At 34.3% G+C, this 15,801-nt stretch overlaps 1 protein-coding gene across 1 annotated transcript; it reads left to right on the top strand.

Moving 5' to 3' along the window:
• Positions 1-13,625: 13,625 nt before the first annotated feature.
• LOC126893199 (uncharacterized) lies at positions 13,626-14,624 on the top strand. The gene has a single exon (XM_050663163.1). The coding sequence runs from the start codon at positions 13,626-13,628 to the stop codon at positions 14,622-14,624; it is 999 nt and encodes a 332-aa protein (XP_050519120.1).
• Positions 14,625-15,801: the final 1,177 nt, after the last annotated feature.

Here is a 15,801-nt window from a genome sequence, read left to right as displayed (position 1 = left end):
CCGGATAGGCCATTGCATGTCTGGCTATGTCTTTCCTTTCAGATGTCTCTTGTGTCCTTTTTCTTCATTGTCTGATGTTCATGGGTTTCAAGTCGTCTTCCACGTCATCCAACCATCTCGTTCTGCGCCTTCCTAATGGCTTCCAATGTAATCTTTAGCATCAGGGCTTTTCATTCCGGATGGAATGTTTGCCGCTCTTACTTAGAGCTCTCTGATTCGCTTATTGCGGTGAATCACTTCACATTCCACTTGTGTGTTGTTAAAGTTTGTTGTATGATTTGGCTTTTGTTAAAATTTCCTTCCACTCATTTCAGATTCACCTCCACTTACTTCCAGATTTTTAATATCTCTAATAACCTGGTCCTCCCATCTCTCTGTGGGTCTTCCCCTTGATCTTTCAACTTCTGGTTTTCATCTAATGATGTTCTTAATCAGTAGGTCGTTTTTCCTTCTCTCTATGTGTCCCTAAGTTATGAAAACGAACCTCAAATATTGAAATCAGAAACTAAGTCGACAATAAAAAAGCTAAAATGTAGAAAAGCACAAGGAGAACATGGAATAACAGCTGAAATACTCAAAGAAATAAGAGAACTAGGGACGGAAGTAATGCTGAGAATTTTCAGTGAGATCTAGAATACCGGAAAGTGGCCAAATGACTGCGGTAAACTCACGTTTATTCCCATATATAAAAAAGGTTCTCCGACAGATTGCAGTAATTACCGTACAGTAGTGTTGATATCTCACGCGAGCAAAGTTCTTCTAACAATCATCAATGAAAGATTACAATCAATTCTCATACCGCAAATTCCCCAAGAACAATGCGGATTCCTCCCAGGTAGAGGAGCAAGAGAACACATTCTTAATATTCGTCAAATTATCGAAAAATCTCGAGAGTTCAATATAGAAACATATTTGTGCTTTGTTGACGACTCCAAGATTTTCGATAAAGTAAAATGGGATAAAATGTGACATGTACTTAGAGAAATGGGTACGCCAGAATATCTAATCTATTTATTACAAGAACTTTATATAAATAACACCACTAATATCACAGTTAATAATGTGGTTTCGAAAAACTTCAAATAAAAATCTGAATTTCGACAGGGATGTATAATATCCCCCATTCTGTTCGATATATATATATATATATATATATATATATATATATATATATATATATATATATATATATATATATGAGAACACATTATGCGTCAAGTTTTTGAGGAATGGCAAGGTGGAGGAACTATAGGAGGAAGAAAAATCAAAAACCTACATTATGCTGATGACACTGTTATATTGGCGTCTTCACCAGAAGAACTGGAAGAAATTATGAATAGGCTAGGAACGGTGAATTGGACGGACATTGAAACGGTTGGAAAGTTTACATACCTGGGAGTAGAAATATATGCCGACGGATCAGAAGATGGAGAAATACGGAAGAGAATAACGCAGGCAAACAGAGCTTATTTTACCCTCTCCCATATATTTCGGTCTAAAAGTGTCCACCGAAATACAAAGATGAGAATCTATAAAACTTTAATTCGACCAATAACATGCTATGGCAGTGAAGCCTGGGTCCTGAAAGAAACATCCAAAAACAAACTCGACACATTCGAAAGGAAAGTACTGAGGAGAATACTAGAAACGAACTTAATCAACTTTATAAGGAAGCACTCCTGTCAGACTTCATTAGAATACAAAGATTGCAATGGGCATGTGATAAGAATGGGAGAGGATAGGCTACCAAAAAGAGCACTGAATGCTAGCTTTCAGGGAAAGAGACCGGTTGGAAAGCCACGAAAGCGCTGAGAAGGCACAGTAAACAGCGACGCACAAACCCTTTTAGGAGTCAGTGCATGGAGAAGAGTAGCCACAGACAAGCAAGGGTGGAGGCAAAAAATAAAGGAGGCCAAGGCTCAATTTGGGCTGTAGTGCCGTAGAAGAAGAAGAAGAAACGGTGGGTACGGAATATGGTTTGAAAATAAATATACCCAAAACCAAAGTAATGATCATCGATAGAATCAGAAACAACCAAACGAAGATGACAAACTTGGCAGATTACGAAGTGGTCAGACAATTTAATTACTTAGGCTCCGTTATTACTAACAGTGGAGGATGCGAAGACGAGATCCATAGACGCATTATAGTGTTCAGACCGGCAATAGCCAAACTCACAAAAATATGAAAGGATACTGACATAACAAAAAACACAAAATTACGCCTTGTCCGGGCGTTAATATTCCCTATCGCCACCTACGCTTCAAAGACTTGGGAGATGTGTCCCAGCCAGTTCAGCAGCCTCTGCGCTTTAATAAACCTAACTATATCTTCTCCCTTTATTATGTCTCTTAGTTCATGGTTCGTTCTTTTTTCAATTTTCCGTTGTCCGTTCTTATCGGGCCCATAATCAGTCTGAGGATTTTGCTGTCGAATATTCTCAATTTTTCTTCATCTGTTTCCATGAGGCACATTGTCTCATCTCCGTACGTAACTAGTGGTCTGATTGCAATTCTGTATATTTTCAGTTTCAGTAAAAAATCAAAAAAAGAAGCTTTAAAATGTCGTTTACACAGTTTATATATCTGCCACTGCAACGAACATTGTCTCTGCAAAACCAAAGAGATTTAGAATAAAAAGCCCCATTGCCATATAAATTTCTGGTTAATATTACAGTTAAAATTCACCCATTAGGTTTGTTCGTAGAACGATCAGCAACCGTTGCCAACCGTCAGACGCAAGCGCGTTCGTAGTCTACGAACTCGAACTGTTAACTGCGCAGCGCTAACTGTTAACTGCGCATGCGTCTGATGGTTGGCAACGGTTGCTGATCGATTGGATCGTACTACGAACAAACCTATTAGCATATCCACTTTTCCATATTTAAATATGTGTAGCGGAATTTACAGACATATCCATCTCTGTGTCACCCAGGGAGCTGTCATCAACTCATTGTCCAACCTGCCATTTCCAGGAAGGTAGACTAGTTGCCAGCGAACATCTCTCTTATGTGGTTAGATATAAGCCAGGGCTCACCGAACGCATACTAGTGCGGCAGATTCGTGCAATATATTATAAGAATTGCACATTTAATGACAAAAGCGTATAATTTGGTCCACATATACTGCACAAATAAAGGTTCAAATTTAGATATGAGGCCATCTCAGATTTTGCCTTTTACAAAAATGGCGGTCATTCAAAATGGCCGACTATACATATATGACTAATAGCACGATATCTTTTGAATCAAAAGTCCGATTTCAACCAAATTTGGTACCTAGGTTCGTTTTGTGATTTACAAGATCGATGCCATAAACTGAAGGAATCGTTTTAACAGAAGTTTTGTTTTTCCTGGTTTTTTATGTACAACTATTTTATATTATGTAAATAATTTATTTTCAATTTTTTCACCCTGTATATATTAATTTTTCAAGATGGTAATACCACTATTGAAAAGAGCGTAAGAATATGTTTTAGGAAATATTTTGAACTTTGTAGTTATGTTAATTATAATTACCATTTAATAAATGCATAACGTATCTTCACATGTATCTATATGTGGCAGATTCGTGCAAATATTATAAGAATTATTGTACATTTAATGGTAGAATCACATAATTTGGACAACATATACTACACATATAAAAGTTCAAATTTAGATATGAGGCCATCTCAGATTTTGCCTTTTACAAAAATGGCGAGCATTCAAAATGGCGGCTATACATATGTGACTAATAGTACGATAACTTTTGAACGAAAAGTCCGATTTTAGCCAAATTTGGTATCAAGTTTCTTTTTTTGATGAATAAGATCGAGGTCTTGAACCGGAAGAATCGCTTTACCAGAAGTTGTGTTTTTACTGTTTTTTATGTAAAAATATGTTGTTGTTTTTTTCAATTCTTTCACCCTGTATATATTAATTTTTCAAAAAGGTAATACCGCCATTGAAAATAGTGTAAAAATATTTTTTAGGTAAGATTTTGAACTTTTTAGTTATGTTAATTACCATTTAATAAATCCATAACGTATCTTCACATGTACCTATTTGCGGTAGATTCATTTTGAATGCCTGCCATTTTTGTAAAAGACGAAATCTGAGATGGCCTCATACCTAAATTTGAATCTTTGTATGTGTAGTGTGTGTGATCCAAATTATATGCTTTTACCATTAAATGTACAATAATTCTTATATTATTTGCACGAATGCGCCGCACATAGGTTCATAGGTACATGTGCATTTATTAATTGGTAATTAATATAACTAAAGAGTTCAAAATATTTCCTAAAAAATATTTTTACGCTCTTTTCAACGTCGGTATTAACTTTTTGAAAAATTAATATATACAGGGTGAAAGAATTGGTAAAAAAACAACATGTTTTTACATAAAAATCAGGAAAAACACAACTTCTGGTAAATCGAGTCTTCCGGTTCAAAACCTTGGTCTAACACATCAAAATAAGAATCTATATAACAAATTTGGTTGAAATCAAACTTTTCGTTCAAAAGTTATCGTGCTATAAGTCACACATGTATAGTCGCCATTTTGCATGCCCGCCATTTTTGTAAAAGGTAAAATCTGAGATGGCCTTATACCTAAATTTGAACCTTGATGTGTGTAGTATATGTGGTCCAAATTATATGCTTCTAACATTAAATGCACAATAATTCTTATAATGTTTGCACGAATTTGCCACACATAGGTACTTGTGATGATACGTTATGCATTTATTAAATGATAATTAAGATAACTAAAAAGTTCAAAATATTTTGTACAAAATATTTTTACGCTCTTTTCAATTGCGGTATTACCTTTTTGAAAAATTAATATATACAGAGGGAAAAAATTGGAAAAAGAAACATATTTTTACATAAACAACCAGTAAAAACAAAACTTCTGGTAAACCGATTCTTCCGGTTCACCATATCCCTCTTTTAAATCAAAAATAATACCTATATACCAAATTTGGTTGAAATCGGACTTTTGGTTCAAAAGTTATGGTACTATTAAACACATAAGTATAGCCGCCATTTTGAACGCCCGCCATTTTTGTAAAAGACAAAATCTGAGATGGCCTCATATGTAAATTTGAACCTTTATATGTGTAGTATATGTGGTCCAAATTATATGCTTGTATCATTAAACGTGAAATTGTTTCACATATCGGCCGCACTATACTTTCATAATATTGACGATAAATGAACATGCTCGACAGTTTCGTCGCTTCGTTCACATTTTCTACATAAAGGTGTGTCTAGTAGCCCCAGGTGTGAGTGGAGGTGTTTGCTTGGTCGACAATGACAAATTAAAGAACCAAGTAGCAAGTGTACGTTTTTCGTGGCCATTCCCTAGTAATTTTCTAATGCTGATTTTCGAAGGTTTCTTAGTGCTTCATTGACAAGTCAACATACTTTCCCTTCTTCCCTTCTTTTCACGGCTTTTGTGTGGAAGTGACATTTGTCAATTTCCGCGATTGTTGTTGTTGCTCAGACAAAAAGACCACCAGGCCCTAAGAGTCGCCTACCTAGTTAGCTGAAATGTCTCGCTGGAATTTTGGTCGCTGGCCAGATCCGCCTCGAACGACTAATTATGTACAATAGAGGCGTACATATTATATGAAATTATTAATATAATTTCAGAGTTGTGCAACTCTATTAGGTTTTGCTGGTACCCATATAAGGGAAATTAAAGAGGGATTATGATATACAGACAATATAAGTTTATAAAAATCTTACCCAAGTCACTGTTTCACCATTAGCGTATTAGACCAGGACTAATCTGTAAAAAAACGTATATTTTTGGATGTGAGAGGTGGCATTCGGATTTTTGCAGATAAAGTTAGGTGACATTTTCAGTAATAATAATTGACTTATGCTTCTTCTCAAATATGCCCGAAACATTAATAAAAAAATTAAAATATTTAAAAATTTCGAAAAACATCGATTTTTTTTACTTTATTTGCTTATAACTTTAAAACGGTTTGTTTTGGAACAAAGTTGTAGAGAAATAAAATGTCTTAAGTTATTACCTTTTCTGCAATATAGCAATAAATACAAAATAAGGGGGCAAAATACGCCTGTTGTTATTTAATGTTTCTTAACCACTTTGGTAACACTTAGAACCTTAGTAATTCGCTTAGAAAATTCTTATAACTTACTTAAATAGTCTACCAAATTTCAATAAAATCGACCTTATAGATTTTGCATAATAAATTTGCAATATAAATGTTTTTAAAAAAGTTCAAATTTTCTATAATCTTTCTGAACAAAAATGAGACCATTTAGAAGTTGGCTAATTTTTTTACATATAAAGAGGTATACCAATCTACCCATCTAATACACTTTTCAGAATTAAAATCGGATTTTTTAAGAAGCCTCAGCAATATTTTAAAATTATAAACATATTTTTGGCTTATAAAAAAATAGATTTGTTTAATAATAAAAAAATTAATTTTAAGCAATCCAAATAATTAAAGCCGGTATAATTTGACTTAAACTTTCAAATGCTGTCAGCAGAATTGCTATTTTATTTTTTAATCAAAATTTATTCTCGTTCAAAAATTGCAATTTTTCGATTTTTTGAAAGTTCCACCGCGTTTATCTCGAAAACTATGCATCCTACGAAAAAACTTGTAAGAACATTTTTTGCTTAGAATTACCCAAGAAATACAAAAAAGGATGTTTTATTTTGCGAAAAATCGATGTTATGTAATTCCTCAAGTTCTTTGTTTATAACAACCTTATCGATATCCGGATCAACTGTTACCCAAAAAATTCGTGTTCTACGGATCAAAATACATAAAAAAAACTTGAGTCCATCTAAAAGTCCATCTAAATAAAGGAGCCCGTAATACCCCCTCCTGGACACAGCACTAATTTGTTTATAAGCCAAAAACTGTTTGTAATTTCTTCAATTCTGTAAAATGCATTAGGTAGGTGGAGTACTTCTTTATAAATTGACAAATCTGTGTATGTTCTAGTTTTTGTTGTGCAAGATTTTAAAAAATTTTAATTTTTAAAAAAAAAGTTTAGATTGCAAAATTATAATGCAAAATCTAGTATGTCAATTTTAATGAAATTTGGTGGACGGTTTTAGCACATTAGCAAGTTTTCTTAGCGAATTAGGAAGGTTCCAAGTGTAACCTAAGTGATGGAAAAACATTGAATAAGGACAGGCTTGTTTTGCCCCCTTATTTTATATTTATTGCTATTTTACAGCAAGGGTGTTAAGTTAAGACATTTTTAAACAATCGTATCTGATAGAACATTTAATTATCTTTGTTTTATTCCTTTACGACTTTGTTCCAAAATGTATCGTTTTAAAGTTATAAGCAAAGAAATTAGAAAAAAAAACGAAATTTTTTGAAATTTTTAAATATTTTTTTTTATTAATGTTCCGGGCATATTTGAGAAGGAGCATAAGTCAATTATTATCAACGAAGTTATCACCTAACTTTATCCGCAATAATCCGAATGCCACCTCTCACATCCACCTAAAAACAGATCCTTCCTAGTCTATATAGATAATCGTCAAAAATGCCGGTTTCACAAGCGGTTAGTTCTCGTACGAGATTTAGTTCTAGCTGATTAGCGGTTTTTCTAACGGATTAGCGTCTTATACTATTGTACAGTGAGAAAAACTGTTTGTTCAGCGATAATTGAACCCAGATAAAAGTTGGCGATAATAGTTGGACCCAAAGAAAGGTTTACAGAAAGATAGATGTATTGTCTTCACAAGCTACTATAAGAGAGGTATATGCACGTCTGAAATATGAATTATACATATCGTGGAAAGTAAAAGCTGAAAAATTAGTAGAAAAAAAATGGTTAGTTTAAAGAAACTATTTTTAAATGAGAAATTTTTGATACAAATATAATATTATACCGGTATTAAATTAGTAATTTATTTACATTTAAAAAATTCAACAAAAATAAGCTTTAAAATGTCGTTTACACAGTTTACATATCTGCCACTGCAACGAACATTTTCTCTGCAAAACCATTAAAGAGATTTAAGATAAAAAGCAGAATAATTGCCCCATAAATTTCTGGTTAATATTTCAGTCAAAATGATAGTATCCCCGGTCCTTAAAAGAGAGTATAAAATGAAAAGTATCGTTATTCTCAAACCCATTAGTATATCCACTTTTCCACGTTTACTTATGTCTACCGGAATTTACAGACATCCCCATAAAATCGTAAGTTTATTGTCCCTTTTCCTGGTGATATTTTCACTTAATATGCACCTCAAGCATAGCTATTTTGGTTGTTTCTGTTTAAAGGCCTTCTATAAAGTAGGTTCTCTATAAAATATTTCTTTTCCTTACTCTCCCCTGTTTTTCTTCGTGAAGCATCGCTCGATTATGCCTGGAATATACCACGGAAAGCGTCTTTCTGTTTATTTATATATGCATATAACCGGGAATGACACCAAATCTCTACTGCTGTATAGTCGATTTAATAGATTGTAATACAAATCAAGTAGATAAAGTTAGGGAGATAGTATTTGTTGCGTACAGGGCGGCATGTATGTAATGGGACTCTTCAAATATTTCTTATACAGTGTATATACTTAGTTTATATATTAATTAGAAAACAGACAAGAACTAAGGAGTGGTTTGATAGGGAGTGTGTAGAGCTGTCAGAAGAAAAGAAAAAGTTAAGAATACGTATGTTGACCAATCCTAACGACAAAAACAGAGAAGAGTATAACCACGTACGAAAACAGTTAAAGAAAAGTGTCAGGAAGAAAAAGAGATAATTCAATTAAAAAAAAGTTGCAGGAGATAGAAGAAAAATTTAAAGACAGTGAAATAAGATCATTTTATCAAGAGGTAAAAAAAGTAGAAAAAAGTTTTACCAAAGCAAAACAAGCTACATAAAGACCATAGAAGGAGAGCCAGTAGGTGAGCCGGAAAAAGTTATGAAAGAATGACAAATGTATTTTGAAACTTTACTAGACAGTGATGATGAAGATCAGGGAGAGGACGAAGACAGAACAGAGGAAGCAGATATAAGAATAGCCGAACCGACCAAAGACGAAGTGGGAAGAGTTGTAAGCAAATTGAAAAACAATAAAAGTCCAGGTCAAAATGAAATAAGTGGAGAAATGCTGAAAGCAGGGGAAGAAAACTACTGGAAAAGGTGTATGAACTCGTAGAACTTATATGGAAAGAAAAAAAGATCCCTGAAGAGTGGGCCAGAGCCTGGATAATCCCATTACATAAAAAAGAGGATGCAACGATGGTGCAAAATTACAGGTGTATTGCTCTGCTAGACGTGTGCTATAAGATATTAGCTAGGATTGTGTGAGAAAGATTACAGGTATACGCAGAGAAACTAATAGGAGAATACCAAGCAGGCTTTAGAAACAATATATCGACGACAGAGCAAATATTTAACATAAAAGAAATCCAAAAAACCTGCTACGAACATAAAATGGATTTATATGCACTCTTCATAGATTTTAAACAGGCCTATGATAAAATTAACAGAAAATAAATGTATGAAGCCCTACGGCAAATGAAAATACCAGAAAAACTAATCAAGTTAATAAGAATTACATTAAATATGACATTTAACGAAATAGTGTGGAACAGTCACAAATCGGAAGAGTCAAAAAAGGACTCAGACAAGGTGAACCTCTAGCAACTGTGTTATTTAATCTAGTTTTGGAAACAATAATTTTAAGGAACAGCAGAATAGAAACAAGAAACAGATCTACCGTAACGAGCATCAATGCATGGCTTACGCCGACGACCTTACACTGCTAGCAAAAACTAATACCGAATTAAAGAAAATCATGAGAAGATTAGTCAGAGAGGCAAAAAAATTAGGCCTAGAAATAAATGAAGAAAAGACAAAGTATATGGTGGTAGGCAACACAGAAATAGAACCTGAAGATATGCTAAAGTTAACAGCGTTCGATGGAAAAGAATATAAATTTAAACGAGTAAAGCACTTTACATACCTAGGTGCAATAATAGATGAAAAAGGACACGAGTAAAATGAACTAAAACACACTATAGCTAAAGGTAACCGAAAGGTCGGCAGTTTAAAAAAATTATTAAAATCAAATTATGTATCAAGAAAGACGAAAATCAGAATATACCAAACTGTAATAAGAGCAACAGTCACCTACGGATGTGAGACATGGGTACTAAACAAAACAGACGAAGAAATGATAGATAGGTGGGAACGCCAGGTACTGAGGACTATTTTCGGGGGAAAAATACGGCAGACGGTTTGCAAAGAAGAACTAATCAAGAATTAAGGATGCTTTACAAGGAACCAACTATAACAAGATACACAAAGGCACAAAGAATCAGGTAGGCAGGTCATGTCGAGAGGATGGATAGGTCAAGAATGCCAAAGAAGGTACTGTTAAGAAGACCAGTTGGGACAAGGAGACGAGGTAGACGAAGAAAAAGATGGCACGAAAAGTTTCAAGAAGATATAGCATCGATGGAAATTACAGACTGGAAAGGGAAAGCAAAAAATAGAATACAGTGGAGAAAAATAGTGCAGAAATTTTTGCATAGACATTAAATCAAATTATTAAAGACATTAGTATATATTGTAATTTGTAATATGTAAAATTGTAGTTGTTAAGTTGTAAAATAATTGTAAAGCCCTAGGCCTGCAAGGCCTGTAGAGCATATTAAATAAATAAATGTACATACTTTGACAAAGAATTAGGTTGTTTTAATGGCAAATACCAATAATGATTGGAGAAAGACCATAATCATACCTCTTCATAAGGAATGTTCAACAAATAATTGTAACAACTACAGGCTATTAGCTCGAATATCACACGCCAGTAAGGTGATCCTCTACATACTGCAACGGCGTCTAGAAAACTTCATAAGTTGGCAAATAGCACCTGAGCAGGCTGGATTTGTAAAGGGCAGAGGAACTAGAGAACAAATCCTTAATGTAAGAAACATCATAGAAAAAGCCAGTGAATACCAGATCCCGATATTTATATGTTTCGTCGATTATATAAAGGCCTTTGATAATGTTAGATGGGACAAACTATGGAACATATTGACGACAATGGGTGTACCTAAACACTTGACTCACCTTATTGGCAAACTGTACCAAGATAACCTGGCATATATTCGAATGGACGGATACTTGTCTGACAAATGCACTTTGGAGAAGGGAGTACGCCAAGGATCCGTTTTATCTCCCTTATTATTTAACATCTATTCGGAGTTCATAATCCGCAGAGTCATGGATGGTTGGGAGGGAGGAGTAAACCTAGGTGGTGTTAAGATATCTAACTTGCGTTTCGCAGACGACACTACAGTTCTAGCCTCTACTCCAGAAGAAATTACTGAATTATTAAAAAAACTCGAGTTAGAAAGTGCTAAATTTGGACTCATGGTTAACTACAACAAAACCAAAATCATGGTTATTGATCGCCAACAACAGTTTCCTGAAACCCAAACTATTGCGGGATGCGAGGCAGTCTCATCTATGATATATCTTGGAGCTCTAGTTAACAACACAGGCAGTTGTGAACCCGAAATTAGAAGACGCATTCAACTAGCAAGAGCAGCAATGAGTGAACTAAACGGGGTCTGGCGTGATCGTCACATTACGATGACAAACAAAAAGAGACTCGTTTCAACTCTGGTCTTTTCCATATTTTACTATGCATGCGAGACATGGACAGTCAAAAGATCAGATAGACGACGTATAGACGCCTTTGAAATGTGGACATGGAGACGCCTGCTTCGAATTTCATGGACGGCTCGCCGTACAAATATCTCGGTTCTGGATGAAATTAAACCGGATGAGCGTCTCTCCAGTACCGTTTACTCTAGAATTTTAAAGTTCTTTGGTCATATTCATCGAAGTGATCACAAAATGGAGCGGTTGGTGGTCCAAGGAAGGCCTCAGACTCAACGCCAACGCGGAAGATCTCCACAGCGATGGGCGGGCATTACTAAAAGGCTTCTCAACAAACAGTATACTGAGGCAATACATGTAACTGATGACCGCGACCAGTGGAGAAATATTATCAATCAAACTGTCCGAGCTGCTGAAGCCCAATTATGAACCACAACACATCTACTAAGATGTTAATGACTATGATGATGAATGGCAAATACATCAGCAATTTAGCCAGTTGCAATAGAGTCTCCAGAACAGGTCGTTTTCGCAACCTTTTTGTGGTTGTTAAAGTTTCCACTTTAAACATGAGTACATGTCAAAATTTTTCCTTTGTGGTATGTGGTGTGGGTAGGTCTCATTTAAATACATAGTTTAATTTACCAAACGTTTGCCCAGGATTATTCTATGCGACGTCGGAGCTTAAGCCCCGGCGCAAATTGATCCTAAGCGAGACAGAACCTGCACCGGCGAACTGCGTGGACTGCGATCAGTGAATGCGTTCGCAGGTCTCGCTTGGGAACGTTTGCCATCGGCGTACAGTTTTCTTGGGCCGTGGGACGCGTGACTCACCGCCAGATGTTTATTTTTACTTGTTTTTGTTTGCGAGATGGACGTATCTGAAATGAAAACGGATAGTACGGAAAACTGCTTTGTTTTTTCATTAAATTATGATAACTTTTGGTAGACTAAATAAGCGGCGATATGGAATTACGTAATAATCAAAGTTATGCCTTTACAATAACGCAGTATTAGAAAAATAAGGTGAAAAATGATTCATGTTACTTATAACCGTGATCGATAAAAATGTCGTATTACTCCGAAATTCAACTTGTCGGCATATTACATTTTTGTTTATGCTTAAAAATTAAAAACGAAATATGCAGATAGTGTTATTTTTTATGACCGATCAGTAGCGGAGGGATTATTAAATAACTTTAAGATTATTTTAAATATTATGTAGGTATTATGTGCAGAAATAAAATACTCATAAAATACTCAGTGTAAGATATCTTTTTATGCACCCGCTTATGATCAAATTCGATATTTTCGAAAGTCATACCGCTACGACTCAACGTCAAACTACTGTCAAAGTGTAAAGACGCATTTCAAAGTTCCTCTCGAAAATTTAAATTTATTAGCAGTTTTTATTAGTTAAATCCGTTAAATTTTCTTTTTTAGTTTCGTTAATTTAGTTATAGTTTAAGTTTTATATAAATATAAGTCAGTTTTAGCGTTCGAAGCGATTAAATCTTGATGAGCGGACACGGTGACGGTGACCCTCCCGATCCCGGAGAGGACGAATTTTACAAGTTTAGAGAAGAACAGAATAATAATATGGAAATAACAGCGGTACATCGATAATATTAATAAAAATGTCAATAGCAGCTCAAACGTAAGTAAAAATCAACTTCATATTTCGTCAAACTCGTCCCAAATAAATACAAATGACATTAGAACTACCTATAAATATTTACAAACTGACACAGGTCCTTTTGAAGTAATAATTGAAAATAAAAGTGATTTACGTCTAAATGCGATTAGGGTTGGTGATATAATACTAAAAAATTGGCCGGAACTGGATAATAAAATAAAAAGAATTGATTTGGCAGGAAAACATCGAGTAAAAGTAGTTTTTGGAGAGTCAAAATGGGCCAATTTTTTAGTAGATCAAAATAAATCAAAAAGGTTTACTGAAAATAAACTTGAGGCTTATGTACCTAAATTTATGATTCATCGTCAGGGTATTTCAAGGGATATTGATAGAGACATTTCAGATGAGGAGTTAAAAAATAAAATTAAAGCCTATGACTACCACTGTAAATTTACAGTAGTAGAAGTCAAAAGATTAAAAAGGAAAATTGTTGAGAATAATACTACGGTATATGTTCCAACTAAAAGTATTATTGTGACTTTTAGGGCACAAAGTTTACCTAAGTATGTAGTTATTAATAAGGTATTAATTCCGGTCGAACTATTTGTACAGAAAGTAATTTTGTGTTTCAATTGCCATCGTTACGGGCACGTGGGTGGACAGTGTCGTGGTAAGTCTAGATGTTTCAAATGTCACGGTGAACATTTATCCTCCAAATGCACGGAAAATCCAAACAATAAATGTCTTCAGTGCAACGGAGATCATTTAACTACAAATTTTCAGCTGTGTCCTGAATATCTGAGGCAAAAAACTATTAAAGATATTATGTCTCAAAAAAATTTAACATACAATGACGCAATTAAATTAATCCCCAATAGAACATATGCAAATGCAACTACTAGTGAAAATAAAACATTAAATCCTCAATTTCCCATAGAATTAGCGTCTCAAAAAGCTTTTCCACTCCTTCCAAGTCAAGCTGCTCTTCCATATTCTTCAGGTTTTTCGCAGTCTAGCCCCATAGATTCCCATAAATACACTATCTATAGAAATCCAACGAAAAGGGCCAGGCCTCAAACACCTGATCCTTGTATTAATGAAGCAATCAAAATAACTAAACCAATTGAAATCGCTAGGTTACAAGGGGGTATTTTGAGTCAAGAATCTTACCGAGAGAATATTATTAAAACGAATGAAATGTCAGAAACAGAAACGATAACATTAGTATTTGAATTAGTTATGGATATATTAAAGTCTTTAAATAGGGATAATATTTTAAATGTTCAACAGTTTGAAGTGGTTAATATTATTAAGGACAGACTCAATAAACAGGGATTAAGCTCGCAGACATGAACAAAACCTTTTCTATTACACAATGGAACTGCCGATCGGCAGTTTCAAATAAATGTAATTTGGAGTATTTACTTCATGAATATAAAATCAATATAGGTCTTCTTTCGGAGACTTGGTTTAAACCAAATATTTATTATAATTTCGTAGGTTATAATTGTTCACGTTTAGATAGAGAAGATGGAAAAGCTGGTGTAGCAATTTTAATTAAGGATGAAATTAGTTTTTCTGAGATAGATTTACCTCAAATGGAAAAGATTATGGCTAGGTGTGTGTGTGTTCGGATTGGTCAATTTAAGGAAGTTTATCTTGTTTCAGTTTACATAAAACCTTTGAGTAGAGTTACACTGACACAATTTCTTAATTTTTTTAATAGCATACCAAAACCATGTATAATTGGTGGGGATTTTAATTCGCATCATTCGGCTTTTGGATCAGATCTAGAAGATTTTGAAGGAAGAAACCTGTTAGAAGCAATAAACTCATTAAATCTAGTATTTTTAAATACAGGGGAACCAACCCTTGTTACTAGACCAGGCCAAAGAAAAAGTGCTATTGATATTACTATATGCTCTCAAAATATCAGTCAATTATTCCAGTGGGAGGTACTTCAAGATCCCCATGGCTCTAACCATTTGCCAATACTCATGAAATGTCAACTTAGAGGAACGCCACCACCAACAAAAAGTCATAAAATATGGAAAATTAACAAGGCAGACTGGAGAAAATTTAGCACTTTGTTATATGAAAAATCATTGAATGTTATTGACGATAGTTATGACAAATTATTAGAAGATATGAACGAAGCAGCTACCGTAGCTATACCAAAAAAGAGTACAAATAAACGAAATACTTGGGAAAAATGCAAACCATGGTGGAATAATGACTGCCAAGATGCAGTAACGAAACGCAAGCAATTATTTAGTAAATATAAAGAGAATCCAAATTTGGATAATCTTAATAAGTATCAAAATCAAGATGCGATCGTTAAAAGAATTACAAATGAAGCAAAAAGAGCTAGTTGGAAATCGTATTGTGAAAGTTTGAACAAAAATACTCCAATGAAAGATGTTTGGGCTAAATTAAACAGATTTAAAAACAGGAAACAAGCAAATAGACATCAAATAGAGTGGGGAGACTGGACAGAATATTTTCATAGTAAAATCTGTCCGAATTGGGT

Source organism: Diabrotica virgifera, chromosome 1, assembly GCF_917563875.1.
Source record: "Diabrotica virgifera virgifera chromosome 1, PGI_DIABVI_V3a".
In the NCBI taxonomy this organism is placed as follows: Eukaryota; Metazoa; Arthropoda; class Insecta; order Coleoptera; family Chrysomelidae; genus Diabrotica; species Diabrotica virgifera.
Note: the sequence above shows the minus strand (reverse complement) of the source record. Positions and strands in the feature narration are given on the sequence as shown.